Source organism: Pseudophryne corroboree, chromosome 8 (assembly GCF_028390025.1).
Source record: "Pseudophryne corroboree isolate aPseCor3 chromosome 8, aPseCor3.hap2, whole genome shotgun sequence".
Taxonomy (NCBI): domain Eukaryota; kingdom Metazoa; phylum Chordata; class Amphibia; order Anura; family Myobatrachidae; genus Pseudophryne; species Pseudophryne corroboree.
In genome coordinates, this window is record NC_086451.1 from 298732771 (window position 1) to 298760306 (window position 27536).

At 46.6% G+C, this 27536-nt stretch overlaps 1 protein-coding gene across 1 annotated transcript in view; it reads right to left on the minus strand.

The window, feature by feature from the left end:
• The window catches only part of LOC134949004 (phosphoglycerate kinase), a 99188-nt gene that overhangs the window by 54480 nt on the left and 17172 nt on the right, over positions 1-27536 (minus strand). The window contains exons 2-6 of the mRNA XM_063937330.1: positions 20546-20596; positions 19639-19794; positions 12220-12364; positions 2968-3071; positions 588-707 (exon numbers count right to left, since the gene is read on the minus strand). Of these exons, the coding sequence (XP_063793400.1) occupies positions 588-707; positions 2968-3071; positions 12220-12364; positions 19639-19794; positions 20546-20596 (576 nt within the window). The remainder of the gene's footprint in view (positions 1-587; positions 708-2967; positions 3072-12219; positions 12365-19638; positions 19795-20545; positions 20597-27536) is intronic.

Genomic DNA, 27536 nt, shown 5'->3' on the forward strand with positions numbered 1-27536 from the left:
TTGTCAGAAATTGGGAGCATATGGCAGTTTGTCATTTGCTCCCACAGGTTTACAAGATTTTCCTTCCAACTAGACAACTAGATAGCTGGCTGGAAACAATCTTTAGATATGTGGCCAGCTTTAGTAACATGGTTCAGATTTTTGCAGAATGATTGTAATGGTCATTGATTTTTCAAAACAAAATATTTAAGAAATAAAAGCGTATTCTCCAACCTGATACATATATTGAAGAGTATAGGAAAAGCCTAACAAGTAATACCTAGAAAGCGGACCCTTTTTTATACATCAGTTTTAAAATCTCCTACAAGGCGCTAACAAAACGGTGCATAGTTGAAATGTACGTTTACATATTAGGTGGTATCCAGCTGGATTCTAGTTTCTTTTGCCTGTATAACACTTCTCATAACAATCTACTCTGCATGTTCTCAAAAATGTCACCATCTAAGTAAGGGTTTCTGAACATGTAATGGGAATTTTTTATGCACAAAGGGAAGGGCACTAAAGAATAAAAGAAAAGAAAAAAGAAAAAAAAAAAAAAGGTAAATATCAGCAGCACTTAATACTGCAATCAATTAAAGTCAAATTACCCTCCAAGGATGGCAAGGAAAGGTCTCTCCGGGTTCTCCAAAGCCTTAGCAAAATAATCAAGCTCTTTCTTCATTAAGAAGCCAGCCGCTCTCTGGGGCAGGTTAACACCTACCATGGAGCTAGGAGAAAGATAGAAACAGCATGTTATATAGCAGATGTGCATGTCCAACTACAGGAACATGAATAACCGAATACAGGAGGGTGGAAGAGACCTGCACACATTATAATTGTGATCTGGCAGAACAGACAGACACTTGCAGAGAGGAGAGTAGATTTATTAAAACTTCTAAAAGAAACTAGTGGAAGTGTTGCCCATAGCAACCAGATTCTGTTTACCTTTTACAATGCTATTGGCAACGCCACCACTAGTCTTTTTTTGAAGTGTTTGTAAATCTACCACGTGTTCAAAACAAATACAATTGGATGAATCATTAGCGTCACAACAGATGATCAGTAAACAGCTGCTTCCACCAACAAAGACTCCACATGTAACAGTGCCCTACATCGAAGACTTACATGACCATGTCCCACTAACAGGGTTACAGGTATGTTAAATGTGAGTTGGCTAATACAGCTGCCAGAGTTAAAGTAACCCATTTTTCTGACCAATCACTTCAGCAAGTCACTGCCATGAGTACAAGTAGCCTCTGCAGAACGCATTTGCTGTCCATTTACACCACTTATAAGAAGCAGTTGGCAAATATCTTGCGCAGTAGAACCTGATAGAACCGTGTCAACCACTGCCCTAATCAGGAGAGACAGAATGGTGCGGCAACCAAGCACTAATGCCAATCATTAGACGAACCCAGTAACACCTGCCAAGTATTTTTCCCACTATAATGCCAAGTGTCTGAGGGTCTGGAATGTCTTCACGTTACATATAAAAGAGGATACCTAAAAAGTTGTGGGCAGCATGCTGCTCTTCAGAACTGAATGAGTTTGCCATCTGTTCAGCAGAACATTGCAGTAATTTGCCTGAAGACACCTAAAGCATGGATCTATAGCAGTCCTCACAGTACAAAATTATAAAATATTAGAGACAGATATCTATCTCTATATATCTATGACCCCAATGGCGGCACTCAGACTAATTAAAATAAGGAAGACAGGAGTCGGCTGCTTATAGACAACGTTTCAGTGCCGTGTCGCGCTTTTATCAAGCCATAAAGGCTTGATAAAAGCACGACACTGCGCTGAAATGTTGTCTATAAGGCAGCAGACTCCCGTCTTCCTTACTTTAATTAGTCCGAGTGCCGCCATTGGCGTGATCTACAGCGTGCAGCCACAGCAGTTGCATTGAGGAGGGCACCAGGCGCATCACACCAACGGGAGTCCTTGGAGTGCCGGAGCTGGGACATACATCATCACTGGCCATACAGTTCACAATGTGTGGTGCACTTCAATTCAGCCCTATAAAAACCCGCAGCTATGCCTACTACACCACCACCATAGATCATGAATGCTCTTATTCATGAGGTTATAAGTGATTATCTCTGATCACACAGCCAGACTGATCACCCAGCACTTCCGGACAATGCCAGATAGCCTGGACCACCCTAAAAGCCTGGCTGAGCAGCCTGGTCTCCCGGCACACTGCACGCTAGACCGGCAATAGAGAAAGGGATGTGTGCTGCGACTCCAGGCCCCGTGATTTGCAGCACCCCCCATGGCTCCAAGTATACTTGCAAAACACAGATGGGGGTTCAGAGACATGCCCCTGTGAGATGTGGATACGCATCCCTACGGTAGCAACCATACCCCTGTGACGCCAGGGATGTTTGGAATGTTTTAGAGACCCAGTCCATCCCAGTCTGTGCACCTTACTGCAGTACATACTAATGGGTTCATTTACTAAGCATGGACTTCATGAAGTTGGGTACACACTGGAGCGACAAGCATTAGTTCCTATGCTGGAGCAAATGTCCTTGAAACCATAGTCTATGTACACATTATAACAAGTTTTATGAAGGACAGACATTGCTCCAGTGTGTACTCAGCTTAAAACCCGGCATTTCTGATAATGTTACCTGCCCACAGATGGGAATGCTTTAGCTAGCCGTGTTTTGCTAGTAAAATGGTCCTTTTAGAATTTCGGCCATTAAACACGATCAGAAGCACTGGTTTTAGAAATCAACGCTTGGTAAATAAATCCCTAAAGCGATTCAATATATGTCAGCACCAACAAGAGCATCACAGAGCTTAATTCCCTGATATCGAGGAAGTGCAAAACATATGGCGTTACATTTGTGTTGAAGCAACAGAGCATTACCTATTCCCGACTGGCCCTCTCTCTTTCAGGACTGTTCTCATGAGACTGCAGGAGTCGTTACTAATTTAACTAAGCCAGCCAGTAACCTGGGAACCACATTGCTCCATTACCTGTGAGCTCTGTGTGCAGTGCCAAAAGCATCATTGACGTAGATGTCTCCAAGTTTAGACAGAGATGCTCGGAAAGCTTCTACTTTTGCAGCGTCAGCTTTAACCTGAAAATGACAAAAGGGAAATATTTTATATACAACAGTAGAGCAAATAGTTTATATGGACAAATAGGGGAATAATATTTTGTTAATATTGCTGGTCTGCCCAATTTAAGTGGAGTACATACAATGGGTACTATGATAATTACGAATTAATTTAAAATAAGTTATATAGGATTAATAACCTGTAGCACTTTTAATGTACAAGAGACCAATAAAAAATAAGATTTTAATCACCGGTAAATCTATTTCTCGTAGTCCGTAGTGGATGCTGGGAACTCCGTAAGGACCATGGGGAATAGCGGGCTCCGAAGGAGGCTGGGCACTCTAGAAAGATTTATGACTACCTGGTGTGCACTGGCTCCTCCCACTATGACCCTCCTCCAAGCCTCAGTTAGGACACTGTGCCCGGACGAGCTGACATAATAAGGAAGGATTTTGAATCCCGGGTAAGACTCATACCAGCCACACCAATCACACCGTATAACTCGTGATACTATACCCAGTTAACAGTATGAATATAACTGAGCCTCTCAACAGATGGCTCAACAATAACCCTTTAGTTAGGAAATAACTATATACAAGTATTGCAGACAATCCGCACTTGGGATGGGCGCCCAGCATCCACTACGGACTACGAGAAATAGATTTACCGGTGAGTAAAATCTTATTTTCTCTGACGTCCTAGTGGATGCTGGGAACTCCGTAAGGACCATGGGGATTATACCAAAGCTCCCAAACGGGCGGGAGAGTGCGGATGACTCTGCAGCACCGAATGAGAGAACTCCAGGTCCTCCTCAGCCAGGGTATCAATTTTGTAGAATTTTGCAAACGTGTTTGCCCCTGACCAAGTAACAGCTCGGCAAAGTTGTAAAGCCGAGACCCCTCGGGCAGCCGCCCAAGAGGAGCCCACCTTCCCTGTGGAATGGGCTTTCACTGATTTAAGATGCGGCAGTCCAGCCGCAGAATGCGCCTGCTGAATCGTGTCACAGATCCAGCGAGCGATAGTCTGCTTAGAAGCAGGAGCACCCAGCCTGTTGGGTGCATACAGGATAAATAGCGAGTCAATTTTCCTGACTCTAGCCGTCCTGGAAACATAATTTTTCAAGGCCCTGACTACGTCCAGTAACTTGGAATCCTCCAAGTCCCTAGTAGCCGCAGGCACCACAATAGGTTGGTTCAAGTGAAAAGCTGATACCACCTTAGGGAGAAACTGGGGACGAGTCCTCAATTCTGCCCTATCCATATGGAAAATCAGATAAGGACTTTTATATGACAAAGCCGCCAATTCTGATACACGCCTGGCCGAAACCAAGGCCAATAACATGACCACTTGCAACGTGAGATATTTTAGATCCACGGTTTTTAGTGGTTCAAACCAATGTGATTTTAAGAAACTCAACACCACGTTGAGATCCCAAGGTGCCACTGGAGGCACAACCGGGGGCTGAATATGCAGCACTCCTTTTACAATGTCTGAACTTCAGGTACTGAAGCTAATGCTTTCTGGAATAAAATCGACAGAGCCGAGATCTGTATCTTAATGGAGCCTAATTTTAGGCCCATAGACACTCCTGCTTGTAGGAAATGCAGAAATCGACCTAGTTGAAATTCCTCTGTTGGGGCCTTTTTTTTTTTTTTTTTGGCCTCACACCAAGCAACATATTTCCGCCATATGCGGTGATAATGTTTTGAAGTTACATCTTTCCTGGCTTGAATCAGCGTAGGAATGACTTCCTCCGGAATGCCCTTTTCCTTTAGGATCCGGCGTTCAACCGCCATGCCATCAAAACGTAGCCGCGGTAAGTCTTGGAACAGACAGGGCCCCTGCTGCAGCAGGTCCTGTCTGAGCGGCAGAGGCCATGGGTCCTCTGATATATTTTCTTGAAGTTCTGGGTACCAGGCTCTTCTTGGCCAATCCGGAACCACAAGTATCGTTCTTACTCCTCGCCTTCTTATTATTCTCAGTACCTTTGGTATGAGAGGCAGAGGGGGGGGGGACACATAAAACGACTGGTACACCCACGGTGTTACCAGAGCGTCCACAGCTATCGCCTGAAGGTCCCTTGACCTGGCGCAATATCTTTTATAGCTTTTTGTTGAGGCGGGACGCCTTCATGTCCACCTGTGGCCTTTCCCAATGGTGTACAATCCTTTGGAAGACTTCTGGATGAAGTCCCCACACTCTCGGGTGGAAGTCGTGTCTGCTGAGAAGATCTGCTTCCCAGTTGTCCACTCCGGGAATGAACACTGCTAACAGTGCTAACACATGATTTTCCGCCCATCGGAGAAACCTTGTGGCTTCTGCCATCGCCATCCTGCTTCTTGTGCCGCCCTGTTGGTTTACATGGGCGACTGCCGTGATGTTGCCCGATTGGATCAGGACCGGCTGGTTTTGAAGCAGAGGCCTTGCCTGACTCAGGGCATTGTAAATGGCCCTCTGTTCCAGAATATTTATGTAGGGAAGTCACCTGACTTGACCAAAGTCCCTGGAAGTTTCTTCCCTGTGTGACTGCCCCCCAGCCTCAAAGGCTGGCATCCATGGTCACTAGGACCTAGTCCTGTATGTCGAACCTGCGGCCCTCTTGAAGATGGGCACTCTGCAGCCACTACAGTAGAGATAACCCTGTCTCCAAGGACCAGGGTATCAGCCTAATGCATCTGAAGATGCGACCCGGACCACTTGTCTAACAGGTCCCCCTGAAAAGTTCTTGCATGGAACCTGCCGAATGGGATTGCTTCGTAGGAAGCTAACATTTTTCCCAGGACTCGCGTGCAATGATGCACCGATAACTGTTTTGGCTTCAGGAGGTCTCTGACTAGAGATGACAGCTCCTTGGCTTTCTCCACCGGGAGAAACACTTATTTCTGGTCTGTGTCCAGAACCATCCCCAGGAACAGTAGACGTGTCGTAGGAACCAGCTGTGACTCTGGACTGTTTAGAATCCAACCGTGCTGTTGTAGCACTTTCCAAAATAGTGCTACCCCGACTAGCAACTGCTCCTTGGACCTCGCCCTTATAAGGAGATTGTCGAAGTATGGGATAATTAAAACTCCCCTTTTTCGAAGGAGTATCATCATTCCGGCCATTACCTTGGTAACACCCTCGGTGCCATGTACAGTCCAAACGGCAGAGTCTGGACTTGGTAATGGTAATCCTGTACCACAAATCTGAGGTACTCCTGACGAGGATAGTAAATAGGGACATGCAGGTAAGCATCCTTGATGTCCCGGGATACCATGTAATCCCCCTCGTCCAGGCTTGCAATAACCGCCCTGAGCGATTCCATCTTGAACTTGAATTTTTTTATGTATGTGTTCAAGGATTTTAAATATAAAGAAGGGTCACACCGAACCATGCGGTTTCAGTACCCCAAACCGTGTGGAATAGTAACCCCGTCCTTGTTGAAGTAGGGGCACCTTAAGTATTACCTGCTGGGAATACAGCTTATTAATTGCCTCTAGCACAGCCTCCCTGCCTGAGGGAGTTGTCGGCAAGGCATATTTGAGGAAACGGTGGGGGGGAAGACATCTCGAATTCCAGCTTGTACCCCTGAAATACTACTTGAATGAAACAGGGATCCACCTGTGAGCGAGCCCACTGATCGCTGAAATTTTTGAGACGGCCCCCCACCGTACCTGGCTACACCTGTGGAGCCCCCGCGTCATGCTGTGGACTCAGAGGAAGCGAGAGAAGAATTATGATTCTGGGAACAGGCTGACTGGTGCAGCTTTTTCCCTCTTCCCTTGTCTTTGTACAGAAAGGAAGCGCCTTTGACCCGCTTGCTTTTCTGAAGCCGAAAGGACTGTACCTGATAATACAGTGCTTTCTTAGTCTGTGAGGAAAACGGAGGTAAAAATATTTCTTCCCAGCTGTTGCTGCGGATACGAGGTCCCAGAGACCATCCCCAAATAATTCCTCACCCTTATAAGGCAGAATCTCTATGCGCCTTTTAAGGTCAGCATCACCTGTCCAGTGACAGGTCTCTAATACCCTCCGGACAGAATGGACATTACATTCATTTTGGATGCCAGCCGGCAAAATATCCCTCTGTGCATCTCTCATATATAAGACGACGTCTTTAATATGTTCTCATGTTAGCAAACTAGTATGTTTGACAGGGTCACCGACCACGCTGCAGCAGCACGCTCTGCAGGTTTCAGTCTAGTACCTGAGTGTGTAAATACAGACTTCAGGATAGCCTCCTGCTTTTTATCAACAGGTACCTTCAAAGTGGCCGTTCCTAAAACGGCAGTGCCACCTATTTTGACAACCGTGTGAGCGCCTTATCCACCCTAGGGGATATCTCCCAGCGTAACTTATCCTCTGGCGGGAAAAGGTACGCCATCAGTAACTTTTTAGAAATTACCAGTTTCTTATCAGGGGGAACCCACGCTTTTCACACACTTCATTCATTCATCTGATGGGGGAACAAAACACTGCCTGCTTTTTCTCCCCAAACATAAAAACCCCATTTTTAGAGGTTAATGTCAGAAATGTGTAACATTTTTTTTTTTTTTTTTTTTTTATTGCCGGGATCAAGTCACGGATGTTCCTAGTGGATTGTGTATATGTCTCAACCTTGTCGACACTGGAGTCAGACTCCGTGTCGACATCTGTGTCTGCCATCTGAATGAGCGGGCGTTTTTGAGCCCCTGATGGCCTTTGAGACGCCTGGGCAGGCCACGGGCTGAGAAGCCGGCTGTCCCACAGCTGTTACGTCATCCACCCTTTTATGTAAGGACTTGACACTGTCGGTTAATACCTTTTACCTAACCATCCACAGGGGGCGACATCACATTTATCGGCATCTGCTCCGTCACTATATAAGCCTCCTCCTCAAAACATGTCGACACAGCTGTACCGACACACCGCACACACACAGGGAATGCTCTGACTGAGGACAGGACCCACAAAGCCCTTTGGGGAGACAGAGAGAGTATGCCAGCACACACCAGAGCGCTTTATAATGAGGGGATTAACACTATAACTGAGTGAATTTTCCCCCATAGCCGCTTGTATATACAATATTGCGCCTAAATTTAGTGCCCCCCCTCTCTTTTTTTACCCTTTGAGCCTGAAAACTACAGGGGAGAGCCTGGGGAGCTTTCTTCCAGTTGCACTGTGAAGAGAAAATGGCGCCAGTGTGTCTGAGGGAGATAGCTCCGCCCCTTTTCCGCGGCCTATTCTCCCGCTTTTTTCTGTATTCTGGCAGGGGTATTTACCACATATATAGCCTCTGGGGCTATATATTGTGGTATTTTTGCCAGCCGGTGTTTTTATTGCTGCTCAGGGCGCCCCCCCCCAAGCGCCCTGCACCCTCAGTGACCGGAGTGTGAAGTGTGTATGAGGAGCAATGGCGCACAGCTGCAGTGCTGTGCGCTACCTTGGTGAAGACTGATGTCTTCTGCCGCCGTTTTTCCGGACCTCTTCTTGCTTCTGGCTCTGTAAGGGGGACGGCGGCGCGGCTCCGGGACCGAACACCAAGGACTGGGCCTGCGGTCGATCCCTCTGGAGCCAATGGTGTGCAGTAGCCTAAGAAGCCCAATCCGGCTGCAAGCAGGCGAGTTCGCTTCTTCTCCCCTTAGTCCCTCGCTGCAGTGAGCCTGTTGCCAGCAGGTCTCACTGAAAATAAAAAACCTAAATCTATACTTTCTTTCTAAGGGCTCAGGAGAGCCCCTAGTGTGCATCCAACCTTGGCCGGGCACAAGATCTAACTGAGGCTTGGAGGAGGGTCATAGTGGGAGGAGCCAGTGCACACCAGGTAGTCATAAATCTTTCTAGAGTGCCCAGCCTCCTTCGGAGCCCGCTATTCCCCATGGTCCTTACGGAGTTCCCAGCATCCACTAGGACGTCAGAGAAATAGGATTAATACCTACTGGTAAATCCTTCTCATAGTCCATAAGGGATATTGGGGGAAACTAGTACGACAGGGTATAGACTGTGTCCAAAGGAGCCAGTGCACTTCAAAATTTCTTCAAATGGGTGTGCTGGCTCCTCCTCTCTATGACCCCTCCCACAGGCAGTTATAGGTAAAAACGTGCCCGAAGGAGAATGGACATATATGGAGAGAAGGAACATGACAACAGAAAAGGTGGTGAGAGTTACACACCAGCACACCATTAACATACAACAACCAGCAACGGCTGGTAACAGCAACAACTGAACAGGCAACTATAGAACAAGAACCTGCAGAAAATTCCAAACACTGAGGCAGGCGCCCAATATCCCTTATGGACTATGAGAAAAGGATTTACCGGTAGGTATTGAAGAGGATTTTGGTACTTACCGATAAATCCATTTCTCTGAAACCTCTAGGGGACCATGGAGTCCTATACAGTAGGGGTGTGAAGCTTGCAACCGGAGGTGTGGCACAATTTAAAAATTAGCATTGTCATCCTATTTTCTCTAGTACCCATAAGGGATATTGGGGGAAACTAGTACGATGGGAACATCCCAAAACGTCCAGAACGGGTGGGAATGTGTGGAGACTGTTGCAACACCCCCTGCCCAAACTAGGTATCCTCTTTGGCCAGGGTATCAAATTTGTAGAAATTCAAAAAGTGTTCTTCACCCGACTAGGTAGCAGCTCAGTATAGTTGCCCCAGTAAGACTGTCCGCTCCCTATTACACAGTAAACACAATTATTGTCCTAGATAGGATCAGGATAGTGTACACAAGTGGCTCTCCCCTTTGTTACACCCTGTACCACATTTCCAGCGTGTCTGAGGATCAGGAAGTGCTGTGTGTGCTGTAGTAAGCAGAGGAAGGCGCCAAAACACCTCAGGTCCCGCTCCGAGGTAGCTCTGCCCCCTCCTATGGCACTGGAGTTCCATCCATAGATTATACTAGCAATAGTCTCCTTTTTAGCTTAACACATCACCCAAGTGCTAGTCAAACCCTTTTGTGCCAGTTCTATACGGGGGATCCTAGCGGGATCCCCCCGGGAGGGTTCCATGCGGCACACCCGTGGTCAGCAGCACTTTGGACTGTGGGACTCCCCTAGCGGGGCCCCCGGTTTGCACTCCCCACCGTTAGGGGTGTGTGGCGTGCTACGGCTGTGACAACAAAGGAGCAGTGCCCCACTGAACAACAACCCCTCAGGACTGTGATCCTGCTGCAAGGATGCAGCTATGCACCTCCCCCCACCCCCCAGTTAACCAGGTGGTGAGTATATCCCAACTCACTCTGCACCTGAAAACCATTCTGAGCCAACCTACTCAGCTGTGGCCCCATGACCCACGTGCCTCAATATATACTCCACAGAATGATAGTGCCAAATGCCAGGGGATGACGTCTGACACCATCATTCTGATAAGTATACTTACATCATACCATGATTTATTAAGCCGCTATATTTCTGTGCCCAGTCTCCCCCTTTTGTACTTTTTCCAATATGCATTTTATTGTTGGATGCAATAGACCTTCTGGATAAAGATAATGCTTTCATCTATGGATGTGCCGGCTCTTGCATATTTCTCTGCCTAACTGCATATGTGCCTGTCACTCCTGCTTCACTACTAACGTGTAGTGTGTGCAGTCTGTCTAAAGTAGATATAGATAGTGCGAGTGTGACAACTAGAGAAAAAGCAAAACCAGTTTAAAGTTGAAGCATTGTGTAATACAGACAGTACAAATACTACACTATGCTGAAGATTAAAGAAATAGGGCTCCCGACATTTTATTGTGTCATAATTCAGGGACTGCACCACTTAACAGATTTATTTACTACCTGTAATCTCTCAACATTCACTTAACGATAAAAATTGGAAGTGTGATCCATGGCTCACTGTAGTCTTACCTATAAATTATACAGATAAAAAGGAGCACTTCATCTATTCCTAAAATTCTCTAATTGAAAGAAAAAATATATATATCTATCATACATACACATTATATATTTTATTTTAGTGTTTATTTTTCAGTTTTTTTAAGAAGATATACACATTCAGCTGTGGGAACCTGCTACACTCTGTAAATAGCCAGTGTTTCAACTTAAAACCCCTGTCTATGTGCTAAGTGTTCTGTTAAAGAGTCCATTAAGCACAACATCTCCTAATGAAACTAACATTTCCTTTTTAAACAGGAGCGTGCATAGTACCCTTAAGAGAAGCAGGATTAATCTACTATAGTGAGGACTGATGAGGAAAGCAGTACGATCAGGTCCCTTGATATGTATTAGTAAAACCTCAGTTCACACAGCGGCTCTCCCATTTCAGTCAGTAAAGGTCATCCAAGTATAGGTCAGCGTTCAGCAAGCTGTACAGTAAGTGAAACACTCAGGAACAGTGTTAAACCAAGTCAGTTATGCTTAAAATAGACAGCAGCCAAAAGGCCTCTCCTTTCTGACCTTCAGTAAAATGTCAGAGGTCATACACCCTACAGATCATGTCCTAATAATCCCTGAGCGAACATTTAGCAAGGATAAACTCACAGATCACTTGTGTCTATTCTATGGAAGAGTACGCATTTTGAACCAAATAATATGAATAGTAAGGAGGTGATAAGATATACAGAGTGAGCCAAAAATCCTCAGATTTTAAAAGGTTAAAAAAAATAAAAAGGCATGGTAAATGCAATTCGACATTATAGTACATAATCCAATAGTGCATGGAATACAGTTTATTTTCAGTTGGGTTTGAAAAAGATCGTCCAGATGGAGGCTTTCATTCGGAATACACATTTGTAGTCGATTTCTGAAGTCTTTCCCCACTTATCGGGTCATTTCCAACTTTATCGCTACAATTTTATGACAAAACTCACTTTTGTCTGGCTACGCTGACCAGCAGAATGTTCGTTATTGGGCAGAAAACAATCCGCAACAGCTTCATGATAGAGGCCTCTACACAGCAAACAGTTCTACAAACATCGACCAAGAACCATTAATGAAGGCTGCTATACGCCAAGAAATTATGATACCCTATTCAAAGCCAACTGAAAATTTGTGTATTCCATGTCCCTTTAGATTTACTAAAATTTGGAAAAGCATTTACCATGCCTTTTTTGCTAACCTTTAAATCTGGGAGTTTTTTTTTTAATTTTTTTTTGCATCAACCTGTAGCTTACATATTAAAGGGTGGTGGGGGTGGGTCAAGGGGCTGTAATAGGTATCATGCACCATTTTGCAGAGATTGTTTTATTGCAGTCTCTTACCTTGTTACCAGCTGCATCTTTGCCCTTTCCCTCTTCTTCCACATGAAACCTCAAGTTCTCCAGGAGCAGGACTGTCCCGGGGGCTGGATTGGCGCATGCTGCTTCTACTTCTGCTCCCACGCAGTCCTTCAGGAACACTACCTCCCTGCATACAAAGCACTAATCAGGACTTCAAACCTTCTTTATTACCATGCTCACCCTCACTAAGTATTACATGTCACACTACCTCTGCACACAGCAAAATCTGATTCATTAAGACCATTTCCACATATTATTGGAGTGCTAATAGGATATCACCCCTTAATCTACTCTAGAACTTGTAATGCACATAGGTTTGTTTTCTGTGGCTCAGTTAAATCTAGAGCAGTTGCTGTAATTTTATTTGCTTTGTTCACTTTACCTTTGCCTTACGGTCAGGAACCAACTATTAAAAAAAGGCACAATTCTATATAGTTCCTTCCTTTCACAAACTACTTGGCAAATCTGCTGCAAATCTTGTGAAACAGTCAGTTACAGATGTGCAGCTGTTGTCTGATATCCGGTCAGTATGCCAGCTTGACACTGGAAGTACAGCCTGGCTGCTCTCCAGTGTAGCGCGCATGTTTTGGCATATCAGTGCGAGGGGAAAAAGAAATATTTCTGAACACAATGACATCCTTCCACCTGCTTTGCTGGGCACTATGGATATTTCACTGCTTAGTAACAAAGGCATGCTTCCTTTTTGTGTCGCATAAATAAATTAATTATTGGAGTGAGTCAATGATGTAACTCTTTTCGCCATCATGGTAAAGTTCTGTGGACTTAACACACTATTTTATTTTATTAAGAAATCTTTAGGTTTAGAAAGCAGCATGTAATATGAACGTTTATGCCAGCTCCAAAAAAAATAAAAATAAAATTCTATTATATCATATTATACTTCTATATAAAAATATGGAAAAAAAATAAAAATAAAAACCACCAGTAACAGCTTGTCCAGAATTTAGATGGCCCAGGAGGGATGTTTTATATTTTGAGATTCATTGTAGCTTATTGCTAGATCATATTTTCTACCTTGATGTTCTCCTGCAATTCAATTATTTCCTCTTTGGGCCAAATTCAATTAGTCAGGTACACAGGGTTTGGGGGGGGGGTCACTCTACTTCTCTTCCCAGCAGTTGCTATTGTCTGTAGCCGCCGGGTCGCCCGCCCTGCCATGCTAATCGATTAGCAATGATTGGCAGCACAGCAAACACTATATGAGAGTGTGGATATATGAGAGTGCAGATGGATCTTCTGGTACTGCTGAGAGCTGCAGCAAGTTTCTCTTTCCTGCAGCTGCAAACACTGTACCTGACTGGTCGCAACCTGTGCGATCAGGTCAGATAAAGCACTTGCTGGTGTGGTCACATCTGATGCAACCATGCCAGGCAAGTGGCTAAACATGTCCTTAACTTGAAGCCTTGTGTGAAGACACACACATTTTGTCTACCCATATTCCATCATGCAATGAGCATATTCTAATTATGTATATTTGTTATCTGGTCTGTACAATTAGTACATATGCTGTCCTTCTGCCTTTGTACAGAGCTATGGAACACTCACTGCACCTTATGAACAATAACTTGTTGATAAGGTCCAACAATCTGCCATGCTTTACAGTGTTTAAACAGAGAACATTACAAAGATGTAGATGAACAGGAAAAATATTTGACATTCATTACGAGTTCTAGGCAAAACAAATTTTTAATTTTCGTTTAAATTATGAAAAACAGTTCTTGCTGCAAAAAATAAGATTTTACTCACCGGTAATTCTATTTCTCGTAGTCCGTAGTGGATGCTGGGAACTCCGTAAGGACCATGGGGAATAGCGGCTCCGCAGGAGACTGGGCACAACTAAAGAAAGCTTTAGGACTACCTGGTGTGCACTGGCTCCTCCCTCTATGACCCTCCTCCAGACCTCAGTTAGGATACTGTGCCCAGAAGAGCTGACACAATAAGGAAAGGATTTGGAATCCCGGGTAAGACTCATACCAGCCACACCAATCACACCGTATAACTCGTGATACTATACCCAGTTAACAGTATGAAATATAACTGAGCCTCACTAACAAGTGGCTCATAACAACCCTTTAGTTAGGCAATAACTATATACAAGTATTGCAGACAATCCGCACTTGGGATGGGCGCCCAGCATCCACTACGGACTACGAGAAATAGATTTACCGGTGAGTAAAATCTTATTTTCTCCGACGTCCTAGTGGATGCTGGGAACTCCGTAAGGACCATGGGGATTATACCAAAGCTCCCAAACGGGCGGGAGAGTGCGGATGACTCTGCAGCACCAAATGAGCAAACTCAAGGTCCTCCTCAGCCAGGGTATCAAACTTGTAAAAGTGTTTGAACCCGACCAAGTAACAGCTCGGCCAAGTTGTAAAGCCGAGACCCCTCGGGCAGCCGCCCAAGAAGAGCCCACTTTCCTCTTGGAATGGGCTTTTACAGATTTAGGGTGCGGCATTCCAGCCGCAGAATGTGCAAGTTGAATCGTGCTACAGATCCAGCGAGCAATAGTCTGCTTAGAAGCAGGAGCACCCAGCTTGTTGGGTGCATACATGATAAATAGCGAGTCAGTTTTCCTGACTCCAGCCGTCCTGGAAACATATTTTCAAGGCCCCGACTACGTCCAGTAACTTGGAGTCCTCCAAGTCCCAAGTTGCCGCAGGCACCACAATAGGTTGGTTCACATGAAAAGCGGATACCACCTTGGGAAGGAATTGGGAATGAGTCCTCAATTTAGCCCTATCCATATGAAAAATCAGATAAGGACTTTTGCATGACAAAACAGCCAATTCTGATACACGCCTGGCAGACGCCAAGGCCAACAGCATGACCACTTTCCACGTGAGGCATTATAGCTCTACGGATTTAAGTGGCTCAACCCAATGCGACTTCAGGAAATCCAAAACCACGTTGAGATCCCACGGTGCCACTGGAGGCACAAACGGGGGCTGAATATGCAGCACTCCCTTAACAAAAGTCTGAACTTCAGGCAGTGAAGCCAGTTCTTTTTGGAAGAAAATGTACAGAGCCGAAATCTGGACCTTAATGGAACCCAATTTTAGGCCCATAGTCACTCCTGACTGTAGGAAGTGCAGAAATCGACCCAGTTGAAATTCCTCCGTTGGGGCCTTCCTGGCCTCACACCAAGCAACATATTTTCGCCATATGCGGTGATAATATTTTGCAATCACATCTTTCCTAGCCTTAATCAGCGTAGGAATGACTTCCTCTGGAATGCCTTTTTCCTTTAGGATCCGGTGTTCAACCGCCATGCGATCAAACACAGCCGCGGTAAGTCTTGGAACAGGCAGGGCCCCTGCTGCAGCAGGGGCCATGGGTCCTCTGAGATCATTTCTTGAAGTTCTGGGTACCAAACTCTTCTTGGCCAATCCGGAACCACGAGTATAGTTCTTACTCCTCTCCTTCTTATTATTCTCAGTACCTTGGGTATGAGAGGCAGAGAAGGGAACACATACACCGACTGGTACACCCACGGCGTTACCAGAGCGTCCACAGCTATCGCCTGAGGGTCCCTTGACCTGGCGCAATATCTTTTTAGCTTTTTGTTGAGGCGGGACGCCATCATGTCCACCTGTGGCCTTTCCCAATGGTGTGTACAATCATTTGGAAGACTTCTGGATGAAGTCCCCACTCTCCCGGGTGGAGGTCGTGCCTGCTGAGAAAGTCTGCTTCCCAGTTGTCCACTCCGGGAATGAACACTGCTGACAGTGCCAACACATGATTTTCCGCCCATCGGAAAATCCTTGTGGCTTCTGCCATCGCCATCCTGCTTCTTGTGCCACCCTGTTGGTTTACATGGGCGACCGCCGTGATGTTGTCTGACTGGATCAGCACCGGCTGGTGTTGAAGCAGGGGTCTAGCCTGACTTAGGGCATTGTGAATGGCCCTTAGTTCCAGAATATTTATGTGTAGGGAAGTATCCTGACACGACCATAGTCCTTGGAAGTTTCTTCCCTGTGTGACTGCCCCCCAGCCTCGAAGGCTGGCATCCGTGGTCACCAGGACCCAGTCCTGTATGCCGAATCTGCGGCCCTCTAGAAGATGAGTACTCTGCAGCCACCACAACAGCGACACCCTGGCCCTTGGAGACAGGGTTATCAGACGATGCATCTGAAGATGCGACCCGGACCACTTGTCCAACAGATCCCACTGGAAGATCCTTGCATGGAACCTGCCGAATGGTATTTCTTCGTAAGAAGTTACCATCCTTCCCAGGACTCGCGTGCATTGATGCACTGACACCTTATTTATTTTAGGAGGTCTCTGACTAGAGATGACAACTCCTTGGCCTTCTCCTCCGGGAGAAACACTTTCTCCTGTTCTGTGTCCAGAACCATACCCAGGAACAGTAGACGCGTCGTAGGAACCAGCTGCGACTTTGGAATATTCAGAATCCAGCCGTGCTGTTGTAGCACTTCACGAAATAGTGCTACTCCGACCAACAACTGCTCCGTGGACCTCGCCTTTATAAGGAGATCGTCCAAGTACGGGATAATTATAACTCCCTTTTTTCGAAGGAGTATCATCATTTCGGCCATTACCTTGGTAAATACCCTCGGTGCCGGGGACAGACCAACGGCAACGTCTGGAATTGGTAATGACAGTCCTGTACCACAATTTTGAGGTACTCCTGGTGAGGAGGGTAAATGGGGACATGCAGGTAAGCATCCTTGATGTCCAGTGATACCATGTAATACCCTTCGTCCAGGCTTGCAGTAACCGCCCTGAGCGATTCCATTTTGAACTTGAACCTTCATATATAAGTGTTCAAGGATTTCAATTTTAGAATGGGTCTCACCGAACCGTCTGGTTTCGGTACCACAAACATTGTGGAATAGTAACCCCGGCCTTATTGAAGGAGGGGTACCTTGATTATCACCTGCTGGAATTACAGCTTGTGAATTGCCGCCAGTACTACCTCCCCTCGAGGGCAGCAGGCAAGGCTGATTTGAGGTAACGGCGAGGGGGAGTCGCCTCGAACTCCAGCTTGTATCCCTGTGATACTACTTGCAGAACCCAGGGATCCACCTGTGAGCGAGCCCACTGGTCGCTGAAGTTCCAGAGACGCGCCCCCACCGCACCTGGCTCCACCTGTGGAGCCCCAGCGTCATGCGGTGGACTCAGAGGAAGCGGGGGAAGATTTTTGATCCTGGGAACTGGCTGTCTGGTGCAGCTTTTTCCCTCTTCCCTTGTCTCTGTGCAGAAAGGAAGCGCCTTTGACCCGCTTGCTTTTCTGAAGCCGAAAGGACTGTACTTGATAATACGGTGCTTTCTTAGGCTGTGAGGAAACCTGAGGTAAAAAAATTTCTTTCCCAGCTGTTGCTGTGGATACGAGGTCCCAGAGACCATCCCCAAACAATTCCTCACCCTTATAAGGCAGAATCTTCATGTGCCTTCTAAAGTCAGCATCGCCTGTCCACTGCCGGGTCCCTAATACCCTCCTGGCAAAATGGCCATTGCATTAATTCTGGATGCCAGCCGGCAAATATCCCTCTGTGCATCCCTCATATATAAGACGACGTCTTTAATATGCTCTATGGTTAGCAAAATAGTATTCCTGTCCTGACAGGGTAATAGACCACGCTGCAGCAGCACTATCCATGCTGAGGCAATTGCAGGTCTCAGTATAGTACCTGAGTGTGTATATACAGACTTCAGGATAGCCTCCTGCTTTTTATCAGCAGGCTCCTTCAAAGTGGCCGTATCCTAGGACGGCAGTGCCTTTTTTGACAAACGTGTGAGCGCCTTATCCACCCTCTGGCGGGAAAGGGTACGCCATCAGTAACTTTTTAGAAATTACCAGTTTCTTATCGGGGGAACCCACGCTTCTTCACACACTTCATTCACTCATCTGATGGGGGAACAAAACACTGGCTGCTTTTTCTCCCCAAACATAAAACCCCTTTTTTGTGGTACTTGGGTTAATGTCAGAAATGTGTAACACATTTTTCATTGCCGAGATCATGCAACGGATGATCCTAGTGGATTGTGTATATGTCTCAACCTCGTCGACACTGGAGTCAGACTCCGTGTCGACCTCTATGTCTGCCATCTGAGGTAGCGGGCGTTTTTGAGCCCCTGATGGCCTTTGAGACGCCTGGGCAGGCGCGGGCTGAGAAGCCGGTTGTCCCACAGCTGTTACGTCATCCAGCCTTTTATGTAAGGAGTGGACACCGTCGGTTAATACCTTCCACCTATCCATCCACTCTGGTGTCGGCCCCACAGGGGTCGACATCACATTTATCGGCATCTGCTCCGCCTTCCACGTAACCTTCCTCATCAAACATGTCGACACAGCCGTACCGACACCGCACACACAGGGAAAGCTCTGACTGAGGACAGGACCCCACAAAGTCCTTTGGGGAGACAGAGAGAGAGTATGCCAGCACACACCAGAGCGCTATATAGTGCAGGGAATCACACTACCCACAGTGATTTTTCCCTTATAGCTGCTTGTATACACAATATTGCGCCTAAATTTAGTGCCCCCCCCTCTCTTTTTAACCCTTTGAGCCTGAAAACTACAGGGGAGAGCCTGGGGAGCTGTCTTCCAGCTGCACTGTGAAGAGAAAATGGCGCCAGTGTGCTGAGGGAGATAGCTCCGCCCCTTTTTTGGCGGACTTCTCCCGCTCTTTTAATCATAATGTGGCTGGGGTATTTTACACATATATAGCTTATTAGGCTATATTATGTGTGTTTGCCACTTTTAAGGTACTCTAATTGTTGCCCAGGGCGCCCCCCCCCCCCCCCCCCAGCGCCCTGCACCCATCCGTGACCGGAGTATGTGGTGTGCACAGGGAGCAATGGCGCACAGCCTTAATGAAGACCAAAGTCTTCTGCCGCCGATTTCCAGGACCATCTTCTTGCTTCTGGCTCTGCAAGGGGGACGGCGGCGCGGCTCCGGGACCGGACGACCGAGGCTGGGCCTGTGTACGATCCCTCTGGAGCTAATGGTGTCCAGTAGCCTAAGAAGCCCAAGCTAGCTGCAAGCAGGTAGGTTCGCTTCTCCCCCCTAAGTCCCTCGTAGCAGTGAGTCTGTTGCCAGCAGATCTCACTGAAAATAAAAAACCTAAAATATACTTTCTTTTCTAGGAGCTCAGGAGAGCCCCTAGTGTGCATCCAGCTCAGCCGGGCACAAGATTCTAACTGAGGTCTGGAGGAGGGTCATAGAGGGAGGAGCCAGTGCACACCAGGTAGTCCTAAAGCTTTCTTTAGTTGTGCCCAGTCTCCTGCGGAGCCGCTATTCCCCATGGTCCTTACGGAGTTCCCAGCATCCACTAGGATGTCAGAGAAATTATAAAAGTTTGCAATTCATACTGGAATACACATGTATAAATCAGCGACTAATTAATGTATTACCTTTTCAATAGGGCGTTAAGTTCCACAACTACTGGTGCTAGTGAGTACTTATCTGGCATTGGAACACCATCCGGTCTCCCCAGGTGGCTCATTAACACAACAGATTTTGCACCATGGTCTAGGCAGTGCTGGATGCTGGGGACAGCAGCCTTAATCCTGGAAAGGGGACAAAGCCAAAGACATCCATAGGTAATCATGAAAACCTCACATCAGCCATTACATATACCATAAGAAACACTGCTTGCTTTTATGCTTTGTGCACTTAAGATCCACTAACATGGCTGCCAGACGTCACACACAGACGCTGTGACCCGGACAGTGACGAGTAGCTCCCTACCAGCGCGCAGGAGCTGCACTGGCAGGGAGCTACTCCTCAGGTACAAAAGCATTGCCGCTGTGCGATGCTTTTGTACTTGTGCGGCAGGGCAGAGCCAGACATGTGAGGTGACTAGCCCTGTGCTGGGCGTCCCCCCCCACACGTCTGAGTAACTGATCGTAGCAGTGCTAAATTTGGTACGGCTACGATAAAACTATGAATTAGGCCCTCTAAATAAAAGCAAACAGTGAGGGACTCATTACCGCTATGTGTTGTATGCTGAAATACCAAATCAGAGGATACTAGCTTGAAATGATAATTGTAATGCCAATCTAGACTTTATCAATGTATAACATAAGCTTTAAAGGAAGAGACCAGTGGATGAGTTGTGTATGCGATACCGGCAGTTGGGACCCCGGCATTCCGGCAGCCATAATCCCGACGGGTGGGAAAGTACAGTAATCTTCCCCCCACAGCTTAACCCTAACCTCCACCCCCATCACACATTGTAGGAGCCAAATCTATCCTACCAGGACAGAAGAAAGCAAAAACAGAAGATGTGATGTCAATGTCCGTAACATTTCATCTTACCTTTGGTTGTTTGTAATCTGGTTATTTTTCATTGGAACATTGAAGTCAACCCTAAGGGTAAAGGAGAGAAAGATTTACACTTTATAAAGATACATCCTTTACAAGCCACATTGAGTTGTATTTTTAGGTTTTGTTGTGCAAACTACTTTATATCTCTGTACTGTATATCTGCATCTATGTTTTTTTACTGCTCGATTAACCAAATGGAAGAGGAGATGAAGAGCCTAATTCAGCATGGATCACAAAAGCGAACTCTCTCTCTCTCTCTAATGGGCAAAACCATGTGCACTGCAGGTGGAGCAGATGTAACATGTGCAGAAAGAGTTAGATTTGGGTGGGTTATATTGTTTCTGTGCAGGGTAAATACTCGCTGAAATCTAAATTGCAGTGTAAAAATAAAGCAGTATGAACACACCCCACCCAAATCTAACTCTCTGCACGTTACACCTGCCCCAACTGCAGTGCACATGGTTTTTCCATTAGCTAATAAATTTGCTGCTGCGATCAGGTCTGAATTAGGCCCCATGTGCATTGTTTTTGATGTCTATTGCACATTAGAAAAAGATTTTGTTTTTGCAAGCCATACTGAATAAAGCTGGGCATACACTATACAATTATCTGGCAGATAATCTGTGGTTGGAATGAAAACAACTGACAATCATTTGCTCACAAACACTTGAAAATGGACAAAACCTGTCCGTGATTTAAAAATTTGTATAAATAACAGGTTGTCCATTTTCCAGTATTTGGTAGCAAATGGTCGATTGTCAGTTGCTCTCATCCATTACCAGGTTTTCATTCCAACCACAGATTATCTGCCATATTATGTGATACTGGGAGTCACAGCACACTACACTATTGGTTGTGAATTATATGAATCTCCATTGGGTTTTTGATTCCATAATTTCCACACTTTTATCCCTCCCGATTGGCCAGGCATTATTGGCTATGTACTCATAGTGGATGATCCACTTTTTACAGATGTTAATATCCCAGAGCAAAATTAATCCATTGATTGTTTGAGGCTAATTACTCGAATAAAAAAAATTAAAAAAAATGTACCCCTGATGAAGTCTGAGACGAAACGCGTTGGTTTATCGAATTTGTTGTGATCTGGCCTCCAATTTACAATTCTTGAAGGAAGAGTTCGCAAAATAAATATTTGTACATCTGCTCTTATTTGGACCACCACTGGATGTTAGTGTGGTTGAAATGTTTTATGGACAGTTTATCAATACAGTATCAGATGATTTTATAAATTAATACATTTTGCGTATTGGAACATTGTTTGTTTTCCTAAACAAGATTGTGTGCGACAGTAGGTCATTCTGTCACAAAAATAGGGGTGTTATAACAACCCCAAGTCGCCAATTACACAACAGACATACACTAACTCTGCTACTCTAGGGCACCGTGATTAAATAAGTTTGGGAACCACAGCATTCGAGGCAAACTTACAGGCACTCAGAGAATGTAGTAAAAAAATAAAATAAAATAAAAAAAAGGGGGGAGGGAGGATATAAAATAAATACATTGTGGAGCAGCATCTGCAAACTGCTTACCCAACACGTGCTGCAGTTGACCGAGGCTGTAAGAGGAAGGATTTGGTAGGCCATAAAAAAAAAAAAAAAAAAAAAAGAAGTTGAAGGGTTTTAAAATGGACAAAATAAAAAAAGATTTTAAACCTACTGATACATTTTTCTCCTAGTCCGTAGAGGATGCTGGGGAATCCGTAAGGACCATGGGGTATAGACGGGCTTCGCAGGAGACATGGGCACTATAAAGAAACTTTAGTATGGGTGTGCACTGGCTCCTCCCTCTATGCCCCTCCTGCAGACCTCCGTTAGAGAACTGTGCCCAGAGGAGACGGACGGTACGAGGAAAGGATTTGTGTGAACCCAAGGGCAAGATTCATACCAGCCCACACCATATAACCTGGAATATACGCATCCAGTTAACAGTATGAACAAACAGTATTAGGCAACGACTGATTTCAACTGTAACAAACCCTTATGTTAACAATAACTATATAAAAGCCTTACAGAATAGAGGCCGCACTGGGACGGGAGCCCAGCATCCTCTACGGACTAGGAGAAAAAGATTTACCGGTAGGTTTAAAATCTTATTTTCTCTTCTTACGTCCTAGAGGATGCTGGGGACTCCGTAAGGACCATGGGGTTTATACCAAAGCTCCAGACCGGGCAGTAGAGTGCGAACGACTCTGCAGCACCGACTGAGCAAACGCAAGATCCTCATCAGCCAGGGTATCATACTTATAGAACTTTGCAAAAAAGAGTTTGAACCCGACCAGGTAGCTGCTCGGCAAAGCTGTAATGCCGAGACGCCTCGGGCAGCCGCCCACGAAGAGCCCACCTTCCTAGTGGAATGGGCCTTTACAGAGTTTGGCAACGGCAATCCAGCTGTAGAATGCGCCTGCTGAATTGTGTTACAGATCCAGCGAGCAATAGACTGCTTTGAAGCGGGAGCGCCAAGTTTGTTGGCTGCATACAGGACAAACAGTGCCTCCGTTTTCCTAACCCTAGCCGTCCTGGCTACATAGAGGTTCTTGGAGTCCTCCAAGTCTTCCGTAGCCACAGGCACCACAATAGGCTGGTTCATATGAAATGATAAAACCACTTTGGGCAAAAATTGAGGACGAGTCCTCAACTCCGCTCTATCCATATGGAAAATCAGATAGGGGCTCTTGTGAGACAAAGCCGCCAATTCGGACACCCGCCTCGCAGATGCCAAGGCCAACAACATGACCACCTTCCAAGTGAGAAATTTTAATTCAACCGTCTGAAGCTGTTCAAACCAGTGAGTTTAGGAACCGCAAAACCACGTTAAGGTCCCAAGGTGCCACTGGGGGCACAAAAGGAGGCTGGATGTGCAGCACTCCCTTTACAAAAGTCTGGACTTCCGGAAGAGAAGCCAATTCCTTCTGAAAGAAAATAGATAGGCTCCATTAAAGTACAGATTTTGGTCCTAACTTCAGGCCCATATCCACTCCTAAATACAATGCACAAAATGGTAAGCTGCTCAGATTGTGATGTCACTCAGGTGCTAAAAAGGGAGAAAGTGGAGAAAACGGCCCAGATGGAAATCTTCCGTAGGAGCACTCTTGGCCTCACATCAAGATACATACTTCCTCCAGATACAGTGATAATGCTTCGCCGTCACCTACTTCCTAGCCTTTATCAGCGTAGGGATGACTACTTCCGGAATACCTTTCCCAGCTAGGATTTGGTGTTCAGCCGCCATGCCGTCAAACGTAACTGCAGTAAGTCTTGGAACATGCAGGGCCCCTGCTGCAACAGGTCCTCCCTGAGGGGGAAGAGGCCACGGATCTTCTGTTAGCATTTCCTGAAGATCTGAATACCAAGCCCTTTGAGGCCAATCTGGAACAATGAGTATTGTCTGCACGTTTTTTCATCTTAGGATTCTAAATATTTTTGAGATGAGGGGAAGAGGAGGGAACACATAGACCGACTGAAACACCCACGGTGTCACCAGGGCGTCCACCGCCACTGCCTGAGGGTCCCTTGACCTGGCACAATACCTCCGAAGCTTCTTGTTGAGGTGTGACGCCATCATAATCTACTTGAGGAAGTCCCCAATGTCTTGTTATCTCTGCAAAAACTTCTTGATGAAGTCCCCACTCTCCCGGATGGAGATAGTGTCTGCTGAGGAAGTCTGCTTCCCAGTTGTCCACACCCGGAATGAAGACTGCTGACAGAGCGCTTACGTGATTTTCTGCCCAGAAAAGAATTCTGGAGGCTTCCGCCATTGCCACTCTGCTCCTTGTCCCGCCTTGGCGGTTTACATGAGCCACGGCTGTGACGTTGTCTGATTGGATCAGAACCGGTAGGTCGTGAAGAAGACTCTCCGCTTTTCGTAGGCCCTCAATTCCAGTACGTTGGTGTAGACAAGCCTCCTGGCTTGGCCATAGTCCCTGAAAATTCCTTCCTTGTGCGACTGCTCCCCATCCTCGGAGGCTCGCGTCCGTGGTTATCAGAACCCAGTCTTGAATGCCGAACCTGCGACCCTCTAGAAGGTGAGCACTCTGCAGCCACCACAGGAGAGACACCCTGGCCCTGGGGGACAGGCTTATCTTCTGATGTATTTGTAGATGGGACCCGGACCACTTGTTTAGAAGGTCCCACTGAAAAGTCCTCGCATGGAACCTGCCGAAGGGGATGGCCTCGTAGGCTGCCACCATTTTTCTCAGAACTCGAGTGCATTGATGAACAGACACTCTTTTTGGTTTCAGCAGGCCTTTCACCATGTTCTGGAGGTCCTGGGCTTTTTCCATTGGGAGAAAAACCCTCTTCTGTTACGTGTCTAGAATCATGCCTAGGAATGATAGACAGGTCGTTGGAATCAATTGAGACTTTGGCAAATTTAGAATCCAAAACGTGCTGTTGTAGTACTCTCAGGGAGAGCGACACGCTTTTCAGCAATTGATCTCTCGATCTCGCTTTTATCAGGAGATCGTCCAATTATGGGGTAATTGTGACTCCCCGTCTGTGCAGGAGCACCATTATCTCTGCCATCACGTTGGTGAAAATTCTCGGGGCCGTGGAAAGCCCAAACGGCAACGTCTGAAACTGGTAATGACAGTCCTGTACAGCGAATCTCAGGTACTCCTGATGAAGGGGATATATGGGTACATGAAGGTATGCATCCTTTATGTCTAGTGACACCATAAAATCCCCCCCTTCCAGGCTGGCGATCACTGCCCGGAGCGATTCCATCTTGAATTTGAACTTTTTCAAGTACATGTTTAGGGATTTTAGATTTAAAATGGGTCTGACCGAGCCATCCACAAACAGGGTTGAATAGTACCCTTTCCCCTGTTGGACTGGGGGAACCTTGATAATCCCTTGCTGTTAACACAGCTTTTGAATTGCAGCCAACACTATTTCCCTCTCTGGGGGAGCAGCTGGCAAGGCCGACTTGAAAAATCGGCGAGGGGGCACCTCTTCGAATTCCAGTTTGTAGCCTTGGGACACAATTTCCAGCGCCCAAGGATCCACGTCTGACAGAACCCAGACCTGGAGGAAGAGTCGAAGCCGTGCCCCCACCAGTGCGGAATCCCTCAGTGGAGCCACAGCGTCATGCGGTGGATTTAGTGGAAGCCGGGGAGGACTTCTGCTCCTGGGTACTAGCCGTTGCAGGCGCTCTTTTCCCTCTACCCTTACCTCTGGCAAGAAAGGATGAGCGCCGACCTCTTCTGGACTTATGCGACCGAAAGGACTGCATCTGATATTGTGGAGTTTTCTTTTGCTGTGGGGGAACAAAAAGGCAAAAAGGTAGATTTACCTGCTGTAGCTGTGGAAACCAGGTCCGCGAGACCTTCCCCAAATAAAACCTCACCCTTGTAAGGTAAAACCTCCATATGCCTCTTTGAGTCGGCATCACCTGTCCATTGGCGGGTCCACAGGGCTCGCCTAGCCGAAATCGCCATGGCGTTGGCTCTCGAACCTAGTAGCCCAACATCTCTGAGCGTCTCTCATATATAAGACTGATTCTTTAATGTGACCCAAGATCAATAAAATGGTATCCCTGTCTAGGGTATCCACGTCAGCTGACAAGGTATCCGTCCAAGCTGCAACTGCGCTACGTACCCATGCCGATGCTATTGCCGGCCTGAGTAAAGCACCCGTATGTGTATAAATAGATTTTAAGGTAGTTTCCTGTCTGCAATCAGCAGGAACCTTGAGGGCTGCCGTGTCAGGAGACGGTAGCGCCACCTTCTTGGACAAACGCGTTAAAGCCTTGTCCACCCTGGGCGAGGACTCCCATCGTACCCTATCCCGTGCAGGAAAAGGATACGCCATAAGAATCCTCTTTGGAATCCTTTTTTTATGTAATAAAGTCACATTTGTATTTAACACATTCCACATGTCCAACCAATCAGGTGTCGGCGTTGCCGACGGAGACACCACCTCCTCAGATGAGCCTTCTGCTTCAGACATGCCGACACTCGAACCGACACCCCCAGGGATATATTTATATGGAGACAGTTCCCCAATAAGGCCCTTGGGGGGAGAGAAACGAAAGGGGGGGGGGAAGAGAGAAAAAGGCGGAGAAAGAATGCCAGCACACACCCAGCGCCAACTCACACTGTAAAATTCCCAGATAGATAGCATACATAATCTGTATAAAATACCTCACTGCGCCTTACAAATGCCCCCCCACCCCCCCTTTTCTGCCCTGTGTCACAGTGTTCAGCAGGGGAGAGTCCGGGGAGCCAGCTTCTCTGCAGTTCTCTATGGAGAAAATGGAGCTGGTTAGTGCTGTGGGATCAAGCTCTGCGCTCCCGGTGGCGGGCTCCGGTCCCGCTCAATTTTGTAATACTGGTGGGGGATTTTTAATATATACTGCCTCCGCAGCCTATATATGTACTAGCCAGTCCTAGAGGTACAATATTGCTGCCCAGGGCGCCCCCCTTGCGCCCATCCGTGCATTTTGTATGTGGGAGCAATGGCGCGCAGCATTACCTCAGTGAAGATCTGAAGTCTTCTTTCTTCTTATACTCACCCGGCTTTTCTTCCGGCTCTGTGAGGAGGACGGCGGCGCGGCTCTAGGACGAAAGGCGAGGGGAGACCTGCGTTCCGACTCCCTCTGGAGCTAATGGTGTCCAGTAGCCTAAGAAGCAGAGCCTATCACTTAATTAGGCCTGCTTCTCTCTCATCAGTCCCACGATGCAGGGAGACTGTTGCCAGCAGTGCTCCTTGAAAATAAAAAAACCTAACAATTCTTTCTTTCAGAGAACTCAGGAGAACTCCCTGTAATGCGCCCAGTCTCCTCTGGGCACAGAAACTAACTGAGGTCTGGAGGAGGGGCATAGAGGGAGGAGCCAGTGCACACCCATACTATTAGATTGTGTGTACACACACTACAAAATGAAATCTAGAAGAAAGGATTTTAATTACCTACCGGTATATTCAATTTAGTACCATGGTTATAGAGAGGTCCACTAGGAGCC